General features: G+C 37.9%; 1 protein-coding gene across 1 annotated transcript in view; it reads left to right on the top strand.

The window, feature by feature from the left end:
- Positions 1-22,489, top strand: part of KLHL15 (kelch like family member 15) — a 33,819-nt gene that overhangs the window by 8,725 nt on the left and 2,605 nt on the right. Inside the window, exons 2-3 of the mRNA XM_007463965.1 lie at positions 3,788-4,499; positions 19,801-22,489. The exon at positions 19,801-22,489 is cut by the window's right edge and continues 2,605 nt beyond it. Of these exons, the coding sequence (XP_007464027.1) occupies positions 3,795-4,499; positions 19,801-20,910 (1,815 nt within the window). The 5' untranslated portion in view covers positions 3,788-3,794 and the 3' untranslated portion in view covers positions 20,911-22,489. The remainder of the gene's footprint in view (positions 1-3,787; positions 4,500-19,800) is intronic.

Raw genomic sequence — 22,489 nt, 5'->3', positions numbered from 1 at the left:
CCCCCCCCCCCCCCGCCAGCTTCTTTGCCCTATGATGTTACCACCATATTAAGTATCTGGAACCTAGGTTACTTTTTTTGAGAAAGCATAGTATCTCCTTTAAAATCTTTCCTTTAGGGCTTCTCTGGTGGCGCAGTGGTTGAGAGTCCGCCTGCCGATGCAGGGGACACGGGTTCGTGCCCCGGTCCGGGAAGATCCCACATGCCGCGGAGCGGCTAGGCCCGTGAGCCATGGCCGCTGAGCCTGCGCGTCCGGAGCCTGTGCTCCGCAACGGGAGAGGCCACAACAGTGAGAGACCCGCATACCGCAAAAAAAAAAAAAATTCTTTCCTTTAGATGGAATCTTTGTCCGAAAGGTGAATATTAGCTGTTTGAGACCATATCACATAGTGATAACTGTTGAATAGAGAGGGTTACTTTGACAAGAAGTGAAATGTATGGTATTTTAGGCACTGTCAAAATAACAGATTAATGAAACAAAGCAGTTTCCTCTCAAGTATATGAATGCTCATGCCCAACCTTCTACTATTAAATCCACATTAACTGTGACCAATAAATCTTGATGAGTCAGAGTGATAGTTGGTGTCCTTAATGATCCTGAGAAAGATAATGAAATATCAAAATTTTCATCTAGTTTAATTTGTTTTTTATTCTAATTATTTTGAAAATTGATAATTAGTGTGATATTGATAGCCTTCTACTAACCAGAATATTTGATTATTCTGATATGTTCCTTTTGTTCGCAGTATGCATTTGTGTACATGTGCCTTATATCACTTAGAAAATTCTAAGTTCATTCATTTTACCTTTAAAAATAATTCAGGAAATAAAATCTGGTAGCTTACTTTAGTCTTGAATGTGTTAGTAAAGTAGTTCTGCCAAGCATTGATTACAGTGTCTAAAATATTTTATATCTGTTTTCCAAATTATAGACAGCGCTTTTGTGTTCTACCTTTCCAAAATGAAAGTATATAGCTTTTGGATTAATGGAGTGCTGATAAAAATTATGATATTAATTTCATCTTGTGCATACTTTGCTGTGTTAGGTAAGTGAACGTATTATGTGGGATAATCAATAAGACTTACAGGTAAGTTAAGGACAAAGGGGGAGAAAGAGGCACCTAGAATGCCTCTTGATAAGATGGGGAATACAAAAGAAAACTGATTGGGGAGAGAGTAGAGTTATGATTGTTTAGACACAATAGACACAATTTTGAGATCCCTGTGGGGCACCCAGAGGTATCTAACAGGAGATTTGCTATGTATAGTACTAGTGTAAGGATAGAGATTGGGACAGTGATGGTGAAGGTACTGATAAAGGTAGGTAGTAGTAGAAACCATGGGTTTAGATGAGATCGTTGAGGGAAATACAGTGTTTAGATGAGAGGAGAAAAGGTGCAACAATAGAATCCTGGGGAACACCAGTGTTTAAGGGATAGCTCTCTTAGATAAAAATCCACCTTCTATTGCTCCTTGTTACTTATCATATACACATATCCTGATCTCTCTCTCTCCCCTCCATATTCACTGATGACTGTGGTACCTGGCTAAGACTTATTTTCTCCACCTCTTCAATGTTCACATAGACCACTCATCCAAAAACTGAGGCAAAGTTCCCTGACCACCTAAACTCGTATAACCTCCCCCCGCTTGCTCCATTTTAAAACCTTATTCTCGGGCTTCCCTGGTGGCGCAGTGGTTGAGAGTCCACCTGCCGATGCAGGGGACACAGGTTCGTGCCCCAGTCCGGAAAGATCCCACATGCCGCGGAGCAGCTGGGCCCGTGAGCCATGGCCGCTGAGCCTGCACGTCTGGAGCCTGTGCTCCATGATGGGAGGGGCCATAGCAGTGAGAGGCCCACGTACCGCAAAAAAAAAAAAAAAAACCTTATTCTCAAACCTGCTGGGCCTTGCCACAATCAGGAACTGATCCATACCTGAAATCTTTAACTGTCGGCTTCCCAGTCTCTGGCTTAATCTCCTCTCTTTTCATCTGGTCTCTCATCTCCAAACTTTACCTCTGTCCTTTTCTAGCTTAGACCTTCTTTCCTTTGCCTGGTTGAGTGTTTGGGTGGACCACGAGCCCTACAGCGAAGCCGCTGGCACCACAGTCACTGCTGGCACCTGCTCTACCTCCTTCTTCAGGGAGGCCATCCTGGCAGCCTCACTAGTCTATTACCAGTGCCTTCCCCTTTGTTAACCAAAAGAAGAGCACCTCTGTGTGCCAGGCATTACATTAGATATAGCCGTATGTGCCTTTCAGGAATCACCTCTGCCATCTTTTAGAAAAAGGACAGTAGAAAGCCAAGAGAAGGCTTATTAGAAGGTAGGTCGTAAGCTATAGAAGAGCATTTTGTTCTAAAAAGAACGTAGAAGAGGGTTTTTTTTGTTTGTTTTTAAATCAGAAAGCAGAGAAAACTTTCTGTGACCTGCATGAGCCTGTAGGGGAGTTTGTTTACACTGAAGCAAGGTTCCACAGGGCACAGTGGAAAGGGTTGGGAGGGAATTCATGGATGGGATGATGTGTCATTGTGGAGGAAGCTTGGAGCTGTGTGAGGATGAGAGTTGAGGAGAGGATAGATAGCTGGCCTGGGGGGGTTGTGTGGCAAGAAAATTACTTTGCTTCATAAACAGTCTAGTAGACTGAATTAGTTTATTCTGCTTAAGAGATCTAATTATAATCCCACTATTTGGCCTCATTTCTGTGATATGCAAAAATGTGGTTTAATTTCCTTTAAAAATTATGTATTTATGTTTTAAATATATAAACAATACATGGTCATTGTTTTAAAAAATAAGGTTAATGAGGTAAGTAAGAAGGAAAAGATAAACCTCAAAGTTTCCTGAAGTCCCACTACCCCAGGGACATCATTTTGGTATATATTCCTCCAGACTTTTTCTCACCTAAGCATATATATATATATATATATATATATATATATATATATAAAACTGCTGGTGTTCCCTGAGCTTCCTTCATCTGTGGTTTGGTGTCTGCTATTAATATTAGAAAGTTAAGCAATTATTACTTCAATTTTCTCTCAAATATATATATATATATATATATATATATATATATATATATATATGTATATGTATATGTATATGTATATGTATATTTAATTTTTGAAAATATACTGAGTATACTGCAGTTGCCTGCTTTTTTTTCCCCCATAACAACAATACCTAGTAAATATTATTTCTCAGAATAGGTAGATTGCTGCCATCATTTTTAGTTGTTATAGTAATCCATTGTAGGACTGTACTGTATTTATTTCTATTGTTGGGCTTTTGAATACTTTCCAGTTTTTTATTATAAATAAGGTTAGAAAGAAAAACCTTGTGTGTGCAAGTTGGCATATGTATCTGATTATTTCCTTTGGGTACGTTTATAGGAGTTTTCAAGGTCAACAGTGTACTTTTTGGTTTAATTTATCTCTTTTTCTCATGATTTAGTATTTAGCTGAGAAATCCTTTTTGGTTGATAATTTGGGGACATGTTTAAATATATTTGGTAAACAGTGTAAAATCACTGGGGTAGGCATATATTTGTAAGTTAACAATTTACCATTGTTGAATAGATATTTAATAGATTTTTCCCCCAGGTAGGGAAGCCAAAAATATTAGCCCACAAACCTTTAAGTTGTTTTCTCCCAAAGGGTTTGTAAATGTAGGACTTAGGCAGTGGAATTGAGATAATTATAAAAACTTTTTAAGCTCTAAGTTAATAATGTCTTCAGAATGCATGGAAATGATTAACACAGTTTTCTTTGATTACTTTTTTTCCAGGTGATTCATGGCAGGGGACGTGGAAGGATTCTGTTCCTCCATCCATGACACCAGTGTCTCTGCTGGGTTCAGAGCACTGTATGAGGAGGGATTGCTTCTTGATGTCACTCTGGTTATTGAAGATCATCAGTTCCAGGCCCATAAAGCACTCTTGGCCACCCAGAGTGATTACTTCAGAATTATGTTTACCGCAGATATGAGGGAGCGAGATCAGGACAAAATTCATTTAAAAGGTCTAACTGCTACCGGTTTCAGCCACGTCCTTCAGTTTATGTACTATGGAACTATAGAACTGAGTATGAGTACTGTTCATGAGATTCTTCAGGCTGCCATGTATGTTCAACTTATAGAAGTGGTGAAGTTCTGCTGCTCTTTTCTATTAGCAAAAATCTGCTTAGAAAACTGTGCAGAAATTATGAGACTCTTAGATGATTTCGGTGTAAACATCGAGGGAGTCAGGGAGAAGTTGGACGCCTTTCTGCTAGACAACTTCGTACCACTCATGTCCAGGCCTGACTTCCTGTCTTATCTGAGCTTTGAGAAGCTCATGTCTTACTTGGATAATGATCATCTGAGCAGGTTCCCAGAGATAGAGCTGTACGAGGCTGTGCAGTCTTGGCTGCGGCATGATAGAAGACGCTGGAGACATACCGATACCATCATTCAGAACATCAGGTTTTGTTTGATGACCCCATCCAGTGTTTTTGAGAAGGTTGGTGCATTTGAAAGCAATAGACAGGACTCATCGTTTAGCTAATAAGGCAGTATGTCTTTATAGATAAGATTCTCAGGCTTGGTCAGGAGCCAGAAAGAATGAATAGTTTTTAAGAATAGTTATGTGTAAGAATTCTAATTTGTTGTAGCTTGTGTATTTAGGTTTTTTAAAACACATTTTGTGGGTGAAAGATGGACCAGGTAGGTGGTAGAATAGTTTCATTTTGAAAATACTTTTAAAGTTGAAGCATAATTATTTAACCCCAAATATTATAAGTTTGCTTTAGCTTCTCTTTCTTTTCACAGAGTAATTAAATTTGAACTGGGTCCGTCTAGCTCTCTTTTTAAAAATGAATTTAAGTGAATCATGCTGAAATTAGAGTTGAGAAGAGTTTTGTAGTTCTGAATGATAAGTATTAACACAATTTCGTATTCCTTTAAAATGTAGTGAGGAAACATAAAATAGCTCTTGAAAACCAGTAGGCCCTGGCGCTGATTTTCTTCCCTACTCTTGCCTAGTTCTGCGCCTCCCCGTCCGTCTCCCCCAGCCCCCTTCACTGTGAATACTAACTAAATTTAATCTTGAAAACATATGTTTGTCTAAAACCATTGTTTTGGCATTTCTAAACAAGTAGATCCTCTATCTACATTGATCAAATATCCCTGTGCACATTTTACCATGTAATAGTTCTGCTGTCTTAAAGTTGTCTTTCTCCAAAACAGCCTTGGCCTTTTTGCATGTAAGCATTTTTCATTTTTATATCAGAGTCTCAGTTGTGATGCTCTCTTGCCCAAAGGAGAGAAAGCAGTTTCAGTAATTGCTTAACTTAATTGGTTTCTAATCACATGGTTACCTCTGGCACTCTGTTTACCTCTTGCATCTTTTCTTCTTTCTAGAAAGCACACTTAAAGCTTTGGTCGACACCCTTCATGTTAGGTGGTTCCTCAGCTTTAGTTATCAGACCTGGTGATAAAAATATAATATTTGCAAAGGAGGGTTGTTTACACTATTTGAAAAATAAACAAATTTGCGCCTTCGAATAACACTCAGCAGCCTGGCATGTCTTTTTTTTCCCCCTCTGAAATGCTGTGAAATATCATTAACTTAAACTTTTACTAGATAACTCAGTTTTGTAGGATTTTATCTTTATTCTCAGAATGTACTGATATGACAGAAATAATTGAAACTAAAGAATACATTTCTTAATTATTTTTTGTTCAGTGATAATCAGCCCCACATCAACAATGTAAATCATTTTTCTCTGATGTTTTGATTTTTTTTCTTACTATTGTTTTTATTGCTCTCTTTTCCTGGGGAATCCTGTTTTGTCTTTACATGTTAGATGGAAATGCTTTCCCACTATTAAAGCAAACAAACTGCCCTCAACTTCAGTCTAGATGGAAGTGCTCATGAAATAGAGAATAAAATTTTCCCTCTTGTAGGACATTATGATGGATAATTGATAGCAGTAAATGATTAAGTGCTGAGCTGCAGAGCCTTTTTATATTCCAACTATCAGTTCAGGGTGGTCAATAGTGACAGTGGCTGGAAGTTAATACCGTCGGGTAATTTTGTAGTTTTTTTTTTTTCCATCATCTTCTTTCTTTCTTTCTTTTTTTGTTTTTTTTGGCCGCACTGTGCGGCTTGTGGGATCTTAATTCCCCGACCAGGGATCGAAGCATGGAGTCCTAACCACTGGACCGCCAGGGAACCCCCAGTTTTCTAAATCATATAAAACAACACTTGTACCTTCTGATGGTTCTGTTTGCATATGTAGCGTAGGATGTGGTTATTACTTATTGGCCAGGTATTGGGAATCTCATCAGAATAAAAATGTTGTTAAGGCTTCCTTCTTGAATTAATTTCTTACGAAAACTTAATAAGGCCCTGGCTACAGAGAAATCTTTGTTTTTTATAATATAAATCTTCCAGTTTTATTTGTGATACTGGTAAGGTAAATGGAAGGGAAGGTAGTTGGTGATTCTTGTCTCAGCAGTGTGTGAGAGGTAATGTTTATCAAAGGAATGTGTTGTAAAACACTAAGCAGATTTGAGACCTTATCTCCAGAAATTAAACTTCAGAAACTAGAATGGAAAATTTGGCTGGGAGATAAGAATTTGGACTATTTTACACCATACTGTTTTGAGCTCCTTGAAAATAGGGCCCATCTATTTTTCCTGTACTCAGCACTTCTGCAGGTCTCAAACAAGGCCATTTTAAAACCATTATATATGCATGGAACCAGAAAGGGCACAGAAATAAAGACATAGTACATCTGTGCTGGTCCTTTTTTAGTATGAGGATCTACATGGGGAAAAGTGTAGGCAGTTTTGATTTGTGGTTTTATCCTATTTGCTGAAATTTAGAAAAATGGAATGTTAATATGCACTTTTTAGCTTTCAATTTTTAAAAACTGTCTATTAGACTTTGTAAACATACAAAAAAGCTGAAGGAACAGTAGAATGATCACCCATAAACATATCTTGTAGGTTAATTGTTGTTGTCATTTTGCCACCCTGTTTTTAGATAGAGAGGAGAGTGTGTGTGCCTTTATGTAAAATTTTTGTTTTTTGCTAAACCATTTCAAAGAAAGTTGTAGATGTGATGTTTCCTCCTTAACTACTTCAGCAAGCATCTTATCTCCCAAGAGTGAGGAAATTCTACATAACCATAATACCATTATTGAAATTAACAGTCATCCCTTAATATCTGTAATATCCATTTCATTTTCTGATTTTCTCAGTTGTCCCAAAAATGTCTTTTTTAAGCTGTTTCTTAAAGATTGAATCAAGGTTCATACAGCACATTGGTTATTACGTCTCTCTTTAAATCTGAAATTGTCTCTCCTTTTTCTCGTTTATGAGGAGGATGCTCAAACATACAAAAAGTTGAAAGAATAGTATAATGAATACCTATATAGCTATCACCTAGATTCAAGAACTGTTAACATTTTTTTTTTTTTTCCTTGCGTTATGCGGGCCTCTCACTGTTGTGGCCTCTCCCATTTGCGGAGCACAGGCTCCGGACGCGCAGGCTCAGTGGCCATGGCTCACGGGCCCAGCCGCTCCGCGGCATGTGGGATCTTCCCGAAACGGGGCACGAACCCGCGTCTCCTGCATCGGCAGGCGGACTCTCAAGCACTGCGCCACCAGGGAAGCCCAAGAACTGTTAACATTTTACCATATTCTTTATGTAGATTTTTTTTCCTTTGCTGAACGTTTGAAAATAAGTTGAAAACATCATGACATCTCATCCCTTAATACTTATTAGCATGCCTCTCCTAAGAATAAGGACTTTTTCCTACCCAGGTTCAATACCATTCCACCCAGGAAAATTAACAATAAGACCCTGATATCATCTAACAGCTAGTTCATATTCAAAGTTGTCCCCCAAATGCCCTAGAATCCAGTCATGGTTTACACATTGCTTTTGGTTATCATGTCTGTTTAATCTTTCTTAAAGAATCTAACACAGTCCCCCACTTTTTTGTTTTTTAGAAAGATCAGATTACCAATTGTCCTAGTGTGTCCCCACATTCTGGATTTATCAGATTATTTCCTTGTGTTGGTGTTAACTTAGTTCTTCTCTTCCTTATATTTCCTGTTAACACACCTACTTTTTAGCATCGTGTATTTTCAGGAACAATTACAGGAAAATATTGTTGTAATGCCAGAGAAAGTCTTGGAAAACCACTTAGCAACTCTGATCAAACTTAGAATTTGCCATTCTTTTTTGTTTTAGGAGGCTAAGTAGCCCAATCCTATGACTAAAATCATCAAGGACTTTATTCACACTACTCTGCATTAGGTTCCTTTTAGATTCATAAAATTTCCCTCCCTTTTTTTTTTTTTTTTTTTTTTTTTCTTGCGTTATGCGGGCCTCTCACTGTTGTGGCCTCTCCCATTTGCGGAGCACAGGCTCCGGACGCGCAGGCTCAGTGGCCATGGCTCACGGGCCCAGCCGCTCCGCGGCATGTGGGATCTTCCCGAAACGGGGCACGAACCCGCGTCTCCTGCATCGGCAGGCGGACTCTCAAGCACTGCGCCACCAGGGAAGCCCTTCCCTCCCTTTTAAAAAAAATTTGGAGCCCTTCCATTCAATTTATTGGAATTAAAACTAGCTAAAATGTCAAAATTAAAAGATTATTCTTTCTTATTAAAAAAGTAGTGTATCTCTAGAACCATCCTGTTCAATACAGTCACTGCTTATGGCTTTTGAATACTTGAAATGTGACAAGTCTGATTTGAGATTTCAAAGGTTAAGATGACAAAAAGGATATAAATTACCTCATTGCTAACTTTTATATTGATTATATGTTGAAATGGTATTTTGGATATATTGGGCTAAAATACATTATTAAAGTCAGTTTCACCTTTTTGCTTTTTAAACTATGGCCACTAAAAAGTATAAAAATTACATCTTGGGCTTCCCTGGTGGCGCAGTGCTTGAGAGTCCGCCTGCCGATGCAGGAGACGCGGGTTCGTGCCCCGTTTCGGGAAGATCCCACATGCCGCGGAGCGGCTGGGCCCGTGAGCCATGGCCACTGAGCCTGCGCGTCCGGAGCCTGTGCTCCGCAAATGGGAGAGGCCACAACAGTGAGAGGCCCGCATAACGCAAGAAAAAAAAAAAAAAAAAAAATTACATCTTTGGCTCACATTTGTGGTTCAGATTATATTTCTGTTGCGCAGTGCTGCTCTCCAAGTTCAGGGAGTAAGTTGTGCTCTAGAAACTCTAAATATGCATACATTAAACAGCCTTTCTCACTTATTTAACCCTCTCCTGGATCCTTAGCCTTTAGAAATGTTTTGTACAGTTCAGTGTTAAGTGAACCTTCCTACTTAACTATTCTGTGGAATGGCTGATGAAGATAACTTAAGTATAGCATCTCTTTGTCAGAATCCTTTCCCTGGCCTCAGGAAAATAAAAAGTGATTGAACAAAGCTTCGTGAAGAAACCTTTAGAGATTTTAATTCTTCCTTTGGTAGTAACGATCAGATCTGAGCAATGGCTTTGTAAGGGGCCATTCTGCCTCTCCCTAAGGAATAGCCCCCACTGATTCCAGGGACCCGAATCATGCCCTCTAGCTGTGCCGAAATCTTTGGGTTTATTCTTCTGCGGTATTTTTTCCCCTAGTCGTCTACTGGATTTTCTCCCCAGCTGAAAACAGACTGTCTTAACTTTTGTACTGACTCTGTGGGACAGGATCATCACCCAAGAGACCAAGACTTTGCAGATTTCCTCACCAAGTTCCTTAGAGGCAGTGATTCTACTTATCTGAACACCTTACACTTATATGCCAGGCCTTGCGCTGAGTGCTCTACACATAGGTAGAGTCTGCAGGTTATCTCTGTTTTGTAGGTAAGAAAACAGGCTCAGAAGAGTTGGGAGTCTTATCCCAGATTACGTCGCACTGTCCAGACTGGAACCCGGGTCTGCTTGCTTCTCAGTCCAAGCTACTAGAGTAGGGAGAGGACCCTCATGTGCTGGAAGCATGTAGTTAACCCTGTGGGCCTGCTTGGGTGGTTTAGAAGTTGTTACAGAGCTGTGAAAATTCTAACATGTTTGCATGAACAAAACATAGCCTAAGAATTTTAATGGCACTGAAAAAAGTGTAAGATGTGGGAACACTGTAAGGTGTGAAAGCAGAATTCTGGAGTTTTCACTGTATAATCGAGGAAAGCTGAAAATTAAGGATCTTGTCCTTTTGACATAGTTGGTTAGGAGTACGATTCATTTTAACTATAGTCCATTCTCAGTTTTAATACTAGACTTCAATCTCAGTTTTTACGTAATGCAAATGTCTGCGTCACGTATTTTTACTAACTCTAATGGTCTTTGCATCTGTTAACAGAGATAAGGCCTGACATTTGTCATTCTTAATTTCAGTGATGTGAAGATTTAAATAGTTTAAACTTTGCTCTCTTTGGTCTTTTGGTTTTTAAAAAACAATTATTGCTTTATTGAAAACATTTTATTAAGTAAATGTATATTTGGCAAAATGCCTCTTTTACTTTTTTGTACAGAAAAGATCTTTTTAGCAAAATTGTTAAATTATTCATTAAAATACCCATATGTTGATTTTTTAGTAAAGTGACATTTTAATATTTTTGAACCCAGGGCATCTTCAGTATCATAAATATGCATAAGGTAAGATTTAGCATATTAATGATCCCCTTAGAAATTATATTAATCATAATCATAAGATCTTACAATTTTTCAAAGGGAGAGAAAATTATTTTTTAAGGAATCAGATTATATAGATGAATTCTTCTTAATTCCAAATATTTTGTTTTATAAACTAGCTCATGATATTCAGATACCCTAATGTGCTTTTTTTCCCCCTAACCTGTTAAATGTAATTCACCATATCCCCGCAAATTAGGTTTATTTAACTTTTGAAGAGCAAAGCTAATGTTTTAATGAGAAAAGATATTAGTTCTCCTTCACTGAGAATATATTTGGATTTAGCAAATCATATCTGCGTTTTATAAAAGTTTGTTGTTATAAGGATATTTACAGCCTTGAGATAATTTTGATAGTCCATTGAAAAAAGATAAGTTCATTAGTAGTGAATATTAATCCTAGGATCAGAGTGAAAATGCTTCAGAAAGGCTAACACTTTTTTTTTTTTTTAATGGCTTTTACTTAAGGACCAGAATTTGTGGCTTTAAAAGCTACAGTTTAAAATGGGGTAAGGTGTCCTGGACTCGCCTTGAAACTGATAGAATTTAAGGATTACAAATTAAGTATCCAAGTATACCTTACTAAGACCCTTAGTACCTTCCTAAGAACCTGGTAGCTCTCAGAACTGGTCTTCACAAAGCACTGATAATCTTCCAAATATTTCTCTATCATTATATAGCATTAACAATGGACTATGACACATAAGGACATTTATTCTTAAATTGTCGTGCTTGGGTGGTGCGATATCTTGGTTGAGGCACAACCCACTTGGTAATGAAATTGCCTGGGCAAGGACACATCTACGTAAAAATGTAGGTGCTATGTACCCCTCAGAATTCCTTCACTTAGGCACTGCAACATGATTTGGCTAATCTAGCACTTGACCAATCCAAAATTTCTGTCCAGAAACCAAACCATTAACTTTAGTGTTACCACAGTTTAGCCCAAAAACTCGAAAAAAGTAATTATTTCTAATGAATTAAACTACAGCCAGACAAATCTAGAGGAAAAAACAAATTTCCCTCTAACCCTCACAGTTTTAGAAGAAACAAGCAGTGCTGTATTTGACAATAAAAATATTTTTTAGAAGACAGTAACCTGGATTTCCAATGTGAAATTTGATTAGAATTTCTAATAAGCTTGAGTTGTTTTTGAAAAAGTTTAAAATCCCCTTCATATATTAAATACTTAATACAGCTATAAACTTGAAATTACTTAACAATCAGCTCACTTGCCCCTTGGAGGGGAAGCACAGAGATTAGCAGGTTTTTTTTTTTTTTTTTTTTTTTTTTCCGCGGGCCTCTCACTGTCGTGGCCTCTCCCGCTGCGGAGCACAGGCTCCGGACGCGCAGGCTCAGCGGCCATGGCTCACGGGCCCAGCCGCTCCGCGGCATGTGGGATCTTCCCGGACCGGGGCATGAACCCGCGTCCCCTGCATCGGCAGGCGGACTCTCAACCACTGCGCCACCAGGGAAGCCCAGCAAGTTTTTGTTTGAAACTAGGTCAGTGGGTTAAGCGTACTTTCTCAGTCAGTGTCTTTCTACATCAGTCTCTTTTTTATCGACCCCTCCCTCCCCGCCCCATGGACTTGGATGATTGTAATTAATACATGTGCACTTCTTTAAAAATCACCCAAGGTGTTTTTCTCCTCTCCAGTCTTCTGCCCTTTGTGTATAGATATGGAGTGCTCTTATTTTCCACCTTTGACTTGCATTCACTCCAGGTTCCTGGAGTTGACTAGGTGTTGACTGCTGTGAAATCCCCTGGGAAAGAGACTATTAGAAGGTTGTATTAAGCTGGTAGGAACCTACTGAAAATGGGAGTTAAAAAATTCAGCCTGCATGCTGATTTTTCTTTTAAGTAAAAGGGAGATGAAGACAAAAGCATAGAATTGGAAACTGACTGTGGAGTAACAGGAGAGGAAGACATGGAATGGGGACAGCCACATTTACTTGTAAAAGGAGAAAATCTTTTTAATGAATTGGGAAATAAAGAGAGGGAGAGAAACCAAATGATACGCAGAAATCGAAAAGGATCAGAGAATTCAGAAAATGACTGGAGAAAAGGTTAGGAGCAGGAAAGGAACCAGGGGGGTATATTAAGATTTTAGGCTTTAAAGTTTTAATTCTCAAATTTAATATTTACCCAGAAAATGTTACATGTGTCATAGGTAAGCCTTGCTCATTCAGAAGTTCTAGGATTAAACCTTTTATTTGACTTTCCTTCTGCTCTTCCGTATTTATAAATAAAATATTGACATAGTTGAGAGTATTTCCATAAGTAGGGAAAAATTGTGTAAAAAAAGTTGTGAATTCTAGAACTTAGTTGTACTATCTACATATTAGTGTAATCAGGTGATAAGATATTCTTAAGTCTTTTACATTATTTTCTACCTTTTAGGTTTGTGCACTCATTTAATTTCTAGTGGTGCTCTATTACTGTTGTACCAAAATTGGAAGGAAATTGGACTTTCTAAGCCTATTCATTTATCTATCTATTTATTTTTGGCCTTGCAGCGCAGCTTGTGGGGTCTTAGTTCCCCGACCAGAGATCGAACCTGGGCCCTTGGCAGTGAAAGTGCCAAGTCCTCACCACTGGACCCCCAGGAATTCCCTAAGCACATTTATTTATTTATTTATTTATAATTAATTTTAATTGGAGTATAGTTGATGTACAATGTTGTGTTAGTTTCTGCTGTACAGCAAAGTGAATCAGTTACACATACACATATATCCACTCTTTAGATTTTATTCCCATATAGGTCATTACAGAGTATTAAGTAGAGTTCCCTGTGCTATACAGTAGGTTCTTACTCGTTATCTATTTTATATATAGTAGTGTGTGTATATGTCAGTCCCAGCTGCCCCCCTTGGTAACTGTAAGTTTATTTTCTACATATGAAGCACATTTATTTTTGAGTTAAATATTTTTCACTATCTATAGAAAAGTTGAAGGGATAGAGGACACACCAAATTGTGCTGAAACTCTTATAAGAATATTGTCCTGAGGGAGTCCTTTCCCTTTCCCCCATTTGCCCTGGTCACTTGCCTTCTGAAGCTGTCAATACTTTAGACTCCTGCCTACTTAGAGAAGACAGGATGTGTAAATCCTTTTTAAAATTTGTTTTAACTGTTTGGTATTTGACTGCAATTATAGTGTTATTGAGAGGATTTGTGCTTAACAGGAACTAATTTTTTTAAATAGCCTTATCCCCGGTCATTATTCAGTTTTTCAGGACAAAGGGATTAATTAAAGGTACTTTGTAACTAGCTTTTTTTGTGTCACATAAATCAATACAAGCTTCAGTTCTGAGCATGTTTTTTTTTTTTTTTTGCGGTACGCGGGCCTCTCACTGTTGTGGCCTCTCCCGTTGCGGAGCACAGGCTCCGGATGCACAGGCTCAGCGGCCATGGCTCACGGGCCCAGCCGCTCTGCGGCATGTGGGATCTTCCCGGACCGGGGCACGAACCCGTGTCCCCTGCATCGGCAGGCGGACTCTCAACCACTGCGCCACCAGGGAAGCCCTGAGCATGATTTTATAAGTAAACTTCTGATATCAGGGTAGATGCTTTTGCAGTACAACATATAAAGACTTCCACATTTTACTGAATATCAAAATTAATATCAAATGTAGCTATGGTTCCCAAAGACATAATTTGTTTTCGCACTAAAGCTCCATGACAGTAACTGCTTTATTTCTGGGTATTTCTTTTGAGAATACTGAATCATGGAGGAAGGATGATAAAACTGACAGCCAGGACTCAGTCTTCCTTCCACATGACACCTTATACTCATCATTGCAAAAATTAGGTTAGCAGTTTTGGATGTAGGAGGGCCAGAGAGATGTCTGTTCATGCAACTTACTCCTTTTATAAAGGGAAAAATACCTAAACTGGAGGCTCCATGGTCAGACTGACTTGGGGACAGTGTCAAGTCTAAGACCTCGGATCTTGAGTTCAGAGATTATTCTAACCCTCAGTCCTCACCCCTCCCACCTCCCTACAACTGGATAAACTAATCAAAGGCCTTTTGTTTTTTTGGTTTAGTATATTGGGCATTTAAAAAATCCTTTTGAAAGGTGAAACAGCTGATAATACCTTAAATTGGCTGGCTGAAAGCCTAACATAATTTTTTAAACTATAGCCTGTTTTAGTAGATACTTTTAAATTGTAGATTTTTAATCAAATAAAGGTAGTAAGCTCTATGGAAATGCCTGTTTTAATTATATTGCCTGCTTCATTTTAATTCTTTCAAAATTAAGAGCAGTATAAACAAATTACCTTTAAAAGTTAAAAAGTTAGTAAGTGGATTATATAACATTTTGACAGTGAGAAGAGAATCATAGAATTTTTACCCAGTGCTAATGGCTAGCTATTATTTCTTTGGCTTAATAAATATATTTAGAGGAATCACATTCAAAATTATTAATTTTTCACATTTTCTCTCCATGCATATGTGCATGCACACAATTTCATTAAACCAAAAGATTAGAGGAGGAAATGGCCAATTTAAAATTTTCAGATCACTGTTTTTAAGAGGTAAAAAATACTTTCACTTCAAAATGCTTTTCATAATACAATTTTTTTTAAATATCAAAGCAAGAAAAGTGATAATCTTGCCAAGTTTTAAAATAAGACAGCTTTTTAAATCCTAGAAAGGATAAGGAAAGTAATTCAGAGCATGAAAGAAATGTCATTCTTTCCATATCTTTCTTTTGAGAGAGCCTGATACACAGATAGTTAAACTGTTATATGAGGAGCAATTGATGAGAGAAATGCTTTCTCTGTGAAAAGATGAGCCACACATTTCTTTTTGGATAGCTCCCTTCATTAATGCATTTTAAGTGATTCCATTCACAAAGAAGCTTTTGGCCCTACAGTTTTTGTTTTAAAGCAGAGTGTATCTGTAATTACTTTGTCCAGGATTATCACAGATTCATTAATTTCCTGTTTCTATCATGAATGGAGAAGCTAGTTATGCTTATTGATATTGTGTAGTTTTAGAGGAAAATCGCAGCAATAAGTAGCCCTGGGAAAAGGCAAGGTAGGTCTAGAACTTCTAGCCTTGGCAGAGAGAAGTAGGAGCTAAATTTCTTTGGTTAGAATATCTCTTAGGGTATAATAGCTATCTCAAAAGGCACAACTTCCATTATTGTGGGCTTAGAGGTAGAACAGATCAGGCAAAGATGTAGCTTTGACTGGGACTTCAACATAGTGCTGAAGTGATTCTTGTAAACTCATTGGAACCCAAATATCAAAGGAGCACAATAGAATGAATAGGGAGAGGACAAAGGGACCAGAAGATTGGGTATATAAAAAAAAGAAAAGACTGGGAAGTGACTCTAGGAAGCCATTAAGCTGGCCCAGTTTGACATGATCTGCAAGAACCTGGGGTTGGAAGGTGGAAAGCCATTATAGGCCATTCTGCCTAGTCCTCGTGTGATGCTGGAATTCCTCTCCAGCCCTCCTGATAGGTGGCCACACCTGGACTACCTTCAGTGGCAGGATGCTAGACTCCAGAAGTAGACAGTTCTTCACTTTGGGAACATGTACCTGTACCCTTTTTACTGTAGTCCCTGTAGAAAAGCCCAATACAGACCTATTTCGAATCTCAAAAGGGCAAGCCCCTCACGAGCTCACTGGTTACTATATGTTGTACTCGTATTATATACATTTTTCCCCTGCATATACTGCTGACTGTGCAAAACAGTCCATTTTTATTTTTCGAGAGTATTATATATACAGTTCTGCAGGTTTTGTCATTTTGACATTTTGAATGTCTGTGTTAACTGCATGTGGATTAATCTCATTCCTTTTAACGATTGCATGTTATATACCAGAGTTTGGTCAACCAATTTCATATTAATAGATATGTGAGTTGTGCCCAGTTTTTGTGCTCTTACAAATAATAATGCAGTGAACATCCATTATGTTGTCAGTCCTAATTGCAAAGCTTTTCCTTATATTGGCCTAAAGTCTTAACTTCTACTTATTGGTCCTGAAAACAGTTGCCATCTTTCTCTCCTGAGCCTTCTCATGGATTGAAACATTCTTCATCTGTTTGACCACTCTTCCTGTGATTTGGATCTCTTTGCTGTCTTCTCGACATGAACCACTTTGTTGTCTAAAGTACACTGGTGGAGTTGAACACTTAGTTGTTGTTTCACCTGAACAGAGAGGGTGGGACTGTCTAATTCAGTCCATGATTTTATTAGTTCTTAAGACTGTCATATCACATTGTTGGTTCGCAGTGAAGATAGAGTCAGTTAAAGCTTTACATTTGGAGTTTGTGGATCCCTGGAACATCTGATAAAAGCTTTGGACTTCCCCCCTCCCCCCCAAATGCATTAACATAATTACTGTTGGAATTTCAGGTGGTTCATGGGTCCCTAGTGTTTCTGTTTTCTTTATGACTAAGCTTTGTTGATCACTTTGCTGAAGTCATAGGTTCTCTCATTCTTTAGCAGTGTTACATCATCAAAAATTAAACCAGAAATGGTCAGTCTTGGCATTACTTGGTGAGCCTGTGTTGCCTCCTAGTTTGTAGTGCTTTCTTATATGCAAGTGCTAACTAGTTTTTAACAATGCAGGATCAGGCTCAAGCTAACCAGTCTTAGTTTGGAAATCTGTCTGGTTTCTAGTCCTCTGCAATCCTTCATGATTCCACACACATTACAGAGAGCAGTTAAGCAGCCTTATCTGTGAAGGCTCCTAGGATCCCAGGACGTGATTTGTGAGATCAGATGACTTGAACTCGGTGAGAATATCTACCTGGTTTTTCTTTTTTCTCAGCCATCTTGGATTTAAGTTTTTTCTTAGTTATTGTGTTTGATCTTCAGATTGGAAAGAATATAATATTCTTAGCCGAGAATGGAAATAAGATAGGAGGCTGTTTCTCTTTATCTTTGTTAATATTACATTAACCGCCTCATCCAGGGGGGAATTCACTTTTTCCTCTACTTTTTTTTTTTTTTTTTTTTTTTTTTTTTACTTTAACCTCTAAAATGCCATTTATTCACTATCTGGCACTTTGTAAAGTCACAATTCCTCCTAAGGCTTTAGCTTTGTTCACAATATTCTTACAGCTCCATTTCACTCTTTATAATACTTGTTTTATGTGCCTGTTTTTTACCATCTGTCGTAAGTGGTTTTTTAACATCCGAATTCCAGAAAGCTCTCTGCAGCACATCAGATTTTTTAGATACTTTCCCCCTTTCTTCCCCTCATCAGTATGTTTTGCAATTATGTAGTCAGCATTATGCTTTTGAGAGCCTCCAAGCCTTCTCGAGCTTCTTTGCACAGTTTCTGATCTTGGAATTGATCCTATTTTTCCTTTGAAAATCTTGAAATCTGCCTATCCATTATGGGCAGCATTCCCCTTCCTTTCTTTCTTGATCTCCAAACAACACGGCTGCTTCCTCTAAAGCTTCCTCCTACTTGCATGTCATCAGTCATGCTTTTCTGGTGAGGATTAGGTACAAAGTAACAGTTTTTCTCATTTCTCCTCTACTATCTGGAAGACTGAATATTTACACAAACAAACGCACATCATCAGATGCATTAATGTAAATTGAGTGACACTTCCACAGATGTCCCCTGGTCAGTAATAATATCTAATAACAGCCGTAATTTGTTCTGCACTGCCAAATGGCAGGCACCATACTAAGTCCTTTCCGTGTAGGATTATCTTGCCTGTCTCCTACCTTAGGGTTATGAGGTGTAGGTGCTATTGTCCCAGTAATACAGATGAGGAAACTGGCTTAAAGATACTGAGTCACTTGCCCAAAATCACACAGCTTGTGAGTGGCAAAGTCAGATATTTCCTAAATCGAATTCTTAATCACCATACTGGGCTGCTTGATGTCATGCTTAATTACTATGCTGATTCTGTTACTTCAAAACCTGTGAGGCAGTCAGACTACTGGCTGTGCACAGTAGGCACTTAAATATTTAATTTGTTAGCCTAATGACCCCTCTAAGAGAAAAGATAGTATAATTGTTCTTAATACAAAGAATTAATCATACGATCACAATGATTGGACATACAACCTATTTCCTCCTAGCAAAATAACTGAAATAAATCAGCAAATAATAATAGTGAACAATTTCAATAAAGAGAAGTATAAAATCTGTCGATTTTATCTTTACAGGATCCAAATGGTAACCATCCAAATCCTAGCCCTCTTATCTCACCCTTGTCATTATGATACAGGCTGTTTCTGCTTGGTTTCCAACTTCCTACCTCTTTCACAAAACATCCCTTGAATGTTTTGGACCAGTTTGATATGTTCTGTATCTAAAGTTCATAGCACTCGCAGATGTGCTATACAGCTTCATACCTGTCAATTGCCTCATTTACTTAAAACTGGTAGATGTGTATTTGTTTTCATTTCCTGAAATATACTCTAAGTTCTTTGAGGAAATGGACCACATCTTATACTCTTTTTCTTTCCATCTCCCCACAGTAGTTAGCATGATCCTTAAAAGTGCTTCATAAGATATTAGCAGTCATTATAATTAGGTAGTTCCAACCCCAAAAACAAAAAGGAAAAAGTTTGACCTTTTCTTGTCAACTGAATTATTACTATAGGAGTTAATGATATCACACCAAGTTTTTATGTCAAAAACCAACTGAGAATTTTGTGTGTATTTAAATTTTTACTAACTCACTAACTTAATTCCCCAAATTATTCAGCCATGGGTGTTCTTACAGTGTTCCTTGTGGTTAAGAAAACCAAGGCCAACATTTCCTCTACTGTGAAACCTCTTACTTGTCCTCGTATAGCCACCACTTGTAGCCCAGGGCCCGACATATATTAGATGATTAATGCATTTTGTTAGAGGAATTTAGCTTGCGCTTGGAAAACAACTTGTTTACTTTTTAAAAAATTGGGAATGTGCATAAATTAGTACAGACAGAAATTACAAAAACAAATATGATAAAAGCTTTGTAAAAAAAATAATAAAAAGAAAGTATGTGATCTTAACAGGAAATCAGTTTTAGTAAATTAGCTTAAAATCATAAGCTTATCATCTTAGTGGGCTTTGATATTTTGTTTGCCATTGATGTTTTGTTTTTTGTTTTTGTTGTTAAATTATTTTACTTGTATTCTTAGGTTAAGACATCAGAATTTTATAGATACTCCCGACAGCTGCGCTATGAAGTTGACCAAGCCTTGAATTACTTTCAGAACGTTCACCAGCAGCCTCTGTTGGACATGAAATCAAGCCGCATCCGCTCTGCCAAACCCCAAACTACAGTATTCCGAGGCATGATTGGACATAGCATGGTTAACAGTAAAATACTTCTTTTAAAGAAACCAAGAATCTGGTGGGAACTGGAGGGCCCACAAGTACCTCTGCGTCCGGACTGCCTTGCTATCGTGAATAACTTCGTGTTCTTGTTGGGCGGGGAAGAACTGGGCCCAGATGGCGAATTCCATGCTTCTTCTAAAGTGTTCAGGTATGACCCGAGACAAAACTCTTGGCTCCGGATGGCAGACATGTCTGTACCACGTTCAGAATTTGCAGTTGGTGTTATTGGAAAGTTTATTTACGCTGTAGCAGGCAGAACCAGAGATGAGACTTTCTATTCAACAGAGAGATATGATATCACCAATGATAAATGGGAATTTGTGGATCCTTATCCAGTTAACAAGTATGGACATGAGGGGACAGTGCTCAATAACAAGTTGTTTATCACTGGTGGAATCACCTCATCTTCCACCTCCAAACAAGTGTGCGTGTTTGACCCCAGTAAAGAAGGGACCATAGAACAGCGGACCAGGAGAACTCAAGTAGTTACCAACTGTTGGGAGAATAAAAGCAAAATGAATTACGCTAGATGTTTTCACAAGATGATTTCTTACAACGGCAAGCTTTATGTCTTCGGTGGTGTCTGTGTGATCTTGAGGGCCTCTTTTGAGTCTCAGGGATGCCCTTCCACAGAAGTGTACAACCCAGAGACTGATCAGTGGACCATCTTGGCATCCATGCCAATTGGTAGAAGTGGCCATGGTGTGACTGTGCTGGACAAACAGATAATGGTTCTTGGAGGCCTTTGCTACAATGGTCATTACAGCGATTCTATTCTTACTTTTGATCCGGATGAAAACAAATGGAAGGAAGATGAGTACCCGCGGATGCCCTGCAAGCTGGATGGTTTACAAGTATGCAACCTGCATTTTCCAGAATATATACTGGACGAGGTCAGACGTTGCAACTAATGGGATCTTTCTCCCATCAGTAAAGCCAAACAGAAAATTTATTTGAGACAAAGTAGTTAATTAAAAAACATAAAGAAGAACCTCACTAGTTTTACTATAAAGCCATTGGTCTAATACATGAAAATATTTTCATTCTGTTCTCGCATCCTTTTTTTTCTTTTTGGTGGCCTCAAACTCATGCAATAAGTCAATTCTAAGCACTAGCTCTTGAAACTACTTCCAGAAGCAGTTTAATAGAACGATTCACTTATCTGGGAAGTTGATGTTATGCTTTAAACATTTCTTTCAAATGTCAGTGTAGGAGTCATGCATCTTCTAAGAGAAGACCTGATAAGTGTCACTGGATGTAATTTCAGTTCCTATCTCTATCTGAAATCTTTTTGAACATTTATTTCGGTGTATTGCAGTCTGTTAGACTTTTTGATTTTATTTTTTAAGTTTAAAACTCTTGACCTTTTTGCATGGCTTTTTGCTGAAAATGCAAAAATATAAATTTTCTACAAATTTAACTTTTTTATATTCAGAACACTATTTCTAAGCTGCCTTCTCTTATCTGCATCGTGTTAGTGAAAGCATATCCATACTTGCTTACATCTTATGAATATATAAGGCACATCCCCTTTTATGCGTGGTTAGGATTCTATATTTTTAAGCTAGTGCACTTGCACACACGGTTTGCCATACTTGTATTCTAGATGTAACGTCTTTTCATGTATTAACATTTTTAGAAAGTTAAAATAACTGGAGTCCTCGTTTGGTATCAGAGTAGCCTATCTTCAGTCCATACTGATTCAGTAATATTCAAACTCCTTATATTCCTGAAACATGTATGGTTTTATTTTCAAAAGTAAACGTTAGTGTTGCTTATCTATGTATGTCTTCTTTTTGAAAATGTTTTTCTTTGCAGTCTGTTTAATGTTACCCTGTTTTTAGTGAGAATCGGAGTGGTATATGACAAGCCCTGGCCCTGCAGCGTGCAAGCACTTTTAAAGAGAATTTAGGTAATACCAGAGTCCTAAATAAAGGCCCCTTAAAAGTAAGTGCAACTCCCGTTCTTTACATTCAATAAGGCTGCTGCATCTGTTATTGAATGGAAAGTAGCAACTTGTGGAAAATTTGAGCTCAGTTTTGACTTAGAGGTAAGGAATAGAATTATAATCTTAACTGGTCATACCTACTTGTTTATTTAGTACAAAATATTTAGTGGCACTGGGGATGTAAGCCCTCAGCTTTTGTTTTATTTACTGAAAGCTACTAGCATGAAAGATAGTAACCTCAAAGTTCAGAATGGATCAAGAATAACTGTTTAAAAGCATTTATAATAAGTGTTTTAGGATTAGCCGCACCTTTCGACTCTTTAAACTCGAAGAAAAAGCATATAGTTGTCAAAATTAAGCAAGAATAACTAGGGGGTGGATCATTCAAGCTGATGCCATTTTCTTCTGAGTAGACTCTATATATGATACAGACTAGATCTACACTGGCAAAACTTGTCAGATCTTAGGATATTGGTGCAATATTGCAATGCCTTCTATATGGCTGTTGTGTAAATTTTCTAGTTTTACTTTTTTTTTTTTTT

This window comes from Lipotes vexillifer, unplaced genomic scaffold (genome assembly GCF_000442215.2).
Source record: "Lipotes vexillifer unplaced genomic scaffold, Lipotes_vexillifer_v1.1 scaffold587, whole genome shotgun sequence".
Classification (NCBI taxonomy): Eukaryota; Metazoa; Chordata; class Mammalia; order Artiodactyla; family Lipotidae; genus Lipotes; species Lipotes vexillifer.
Note: the sequence above shows the minus strand (reverse complement) of the source record. Positions and strands in the feature narration are given on the sequence as shown.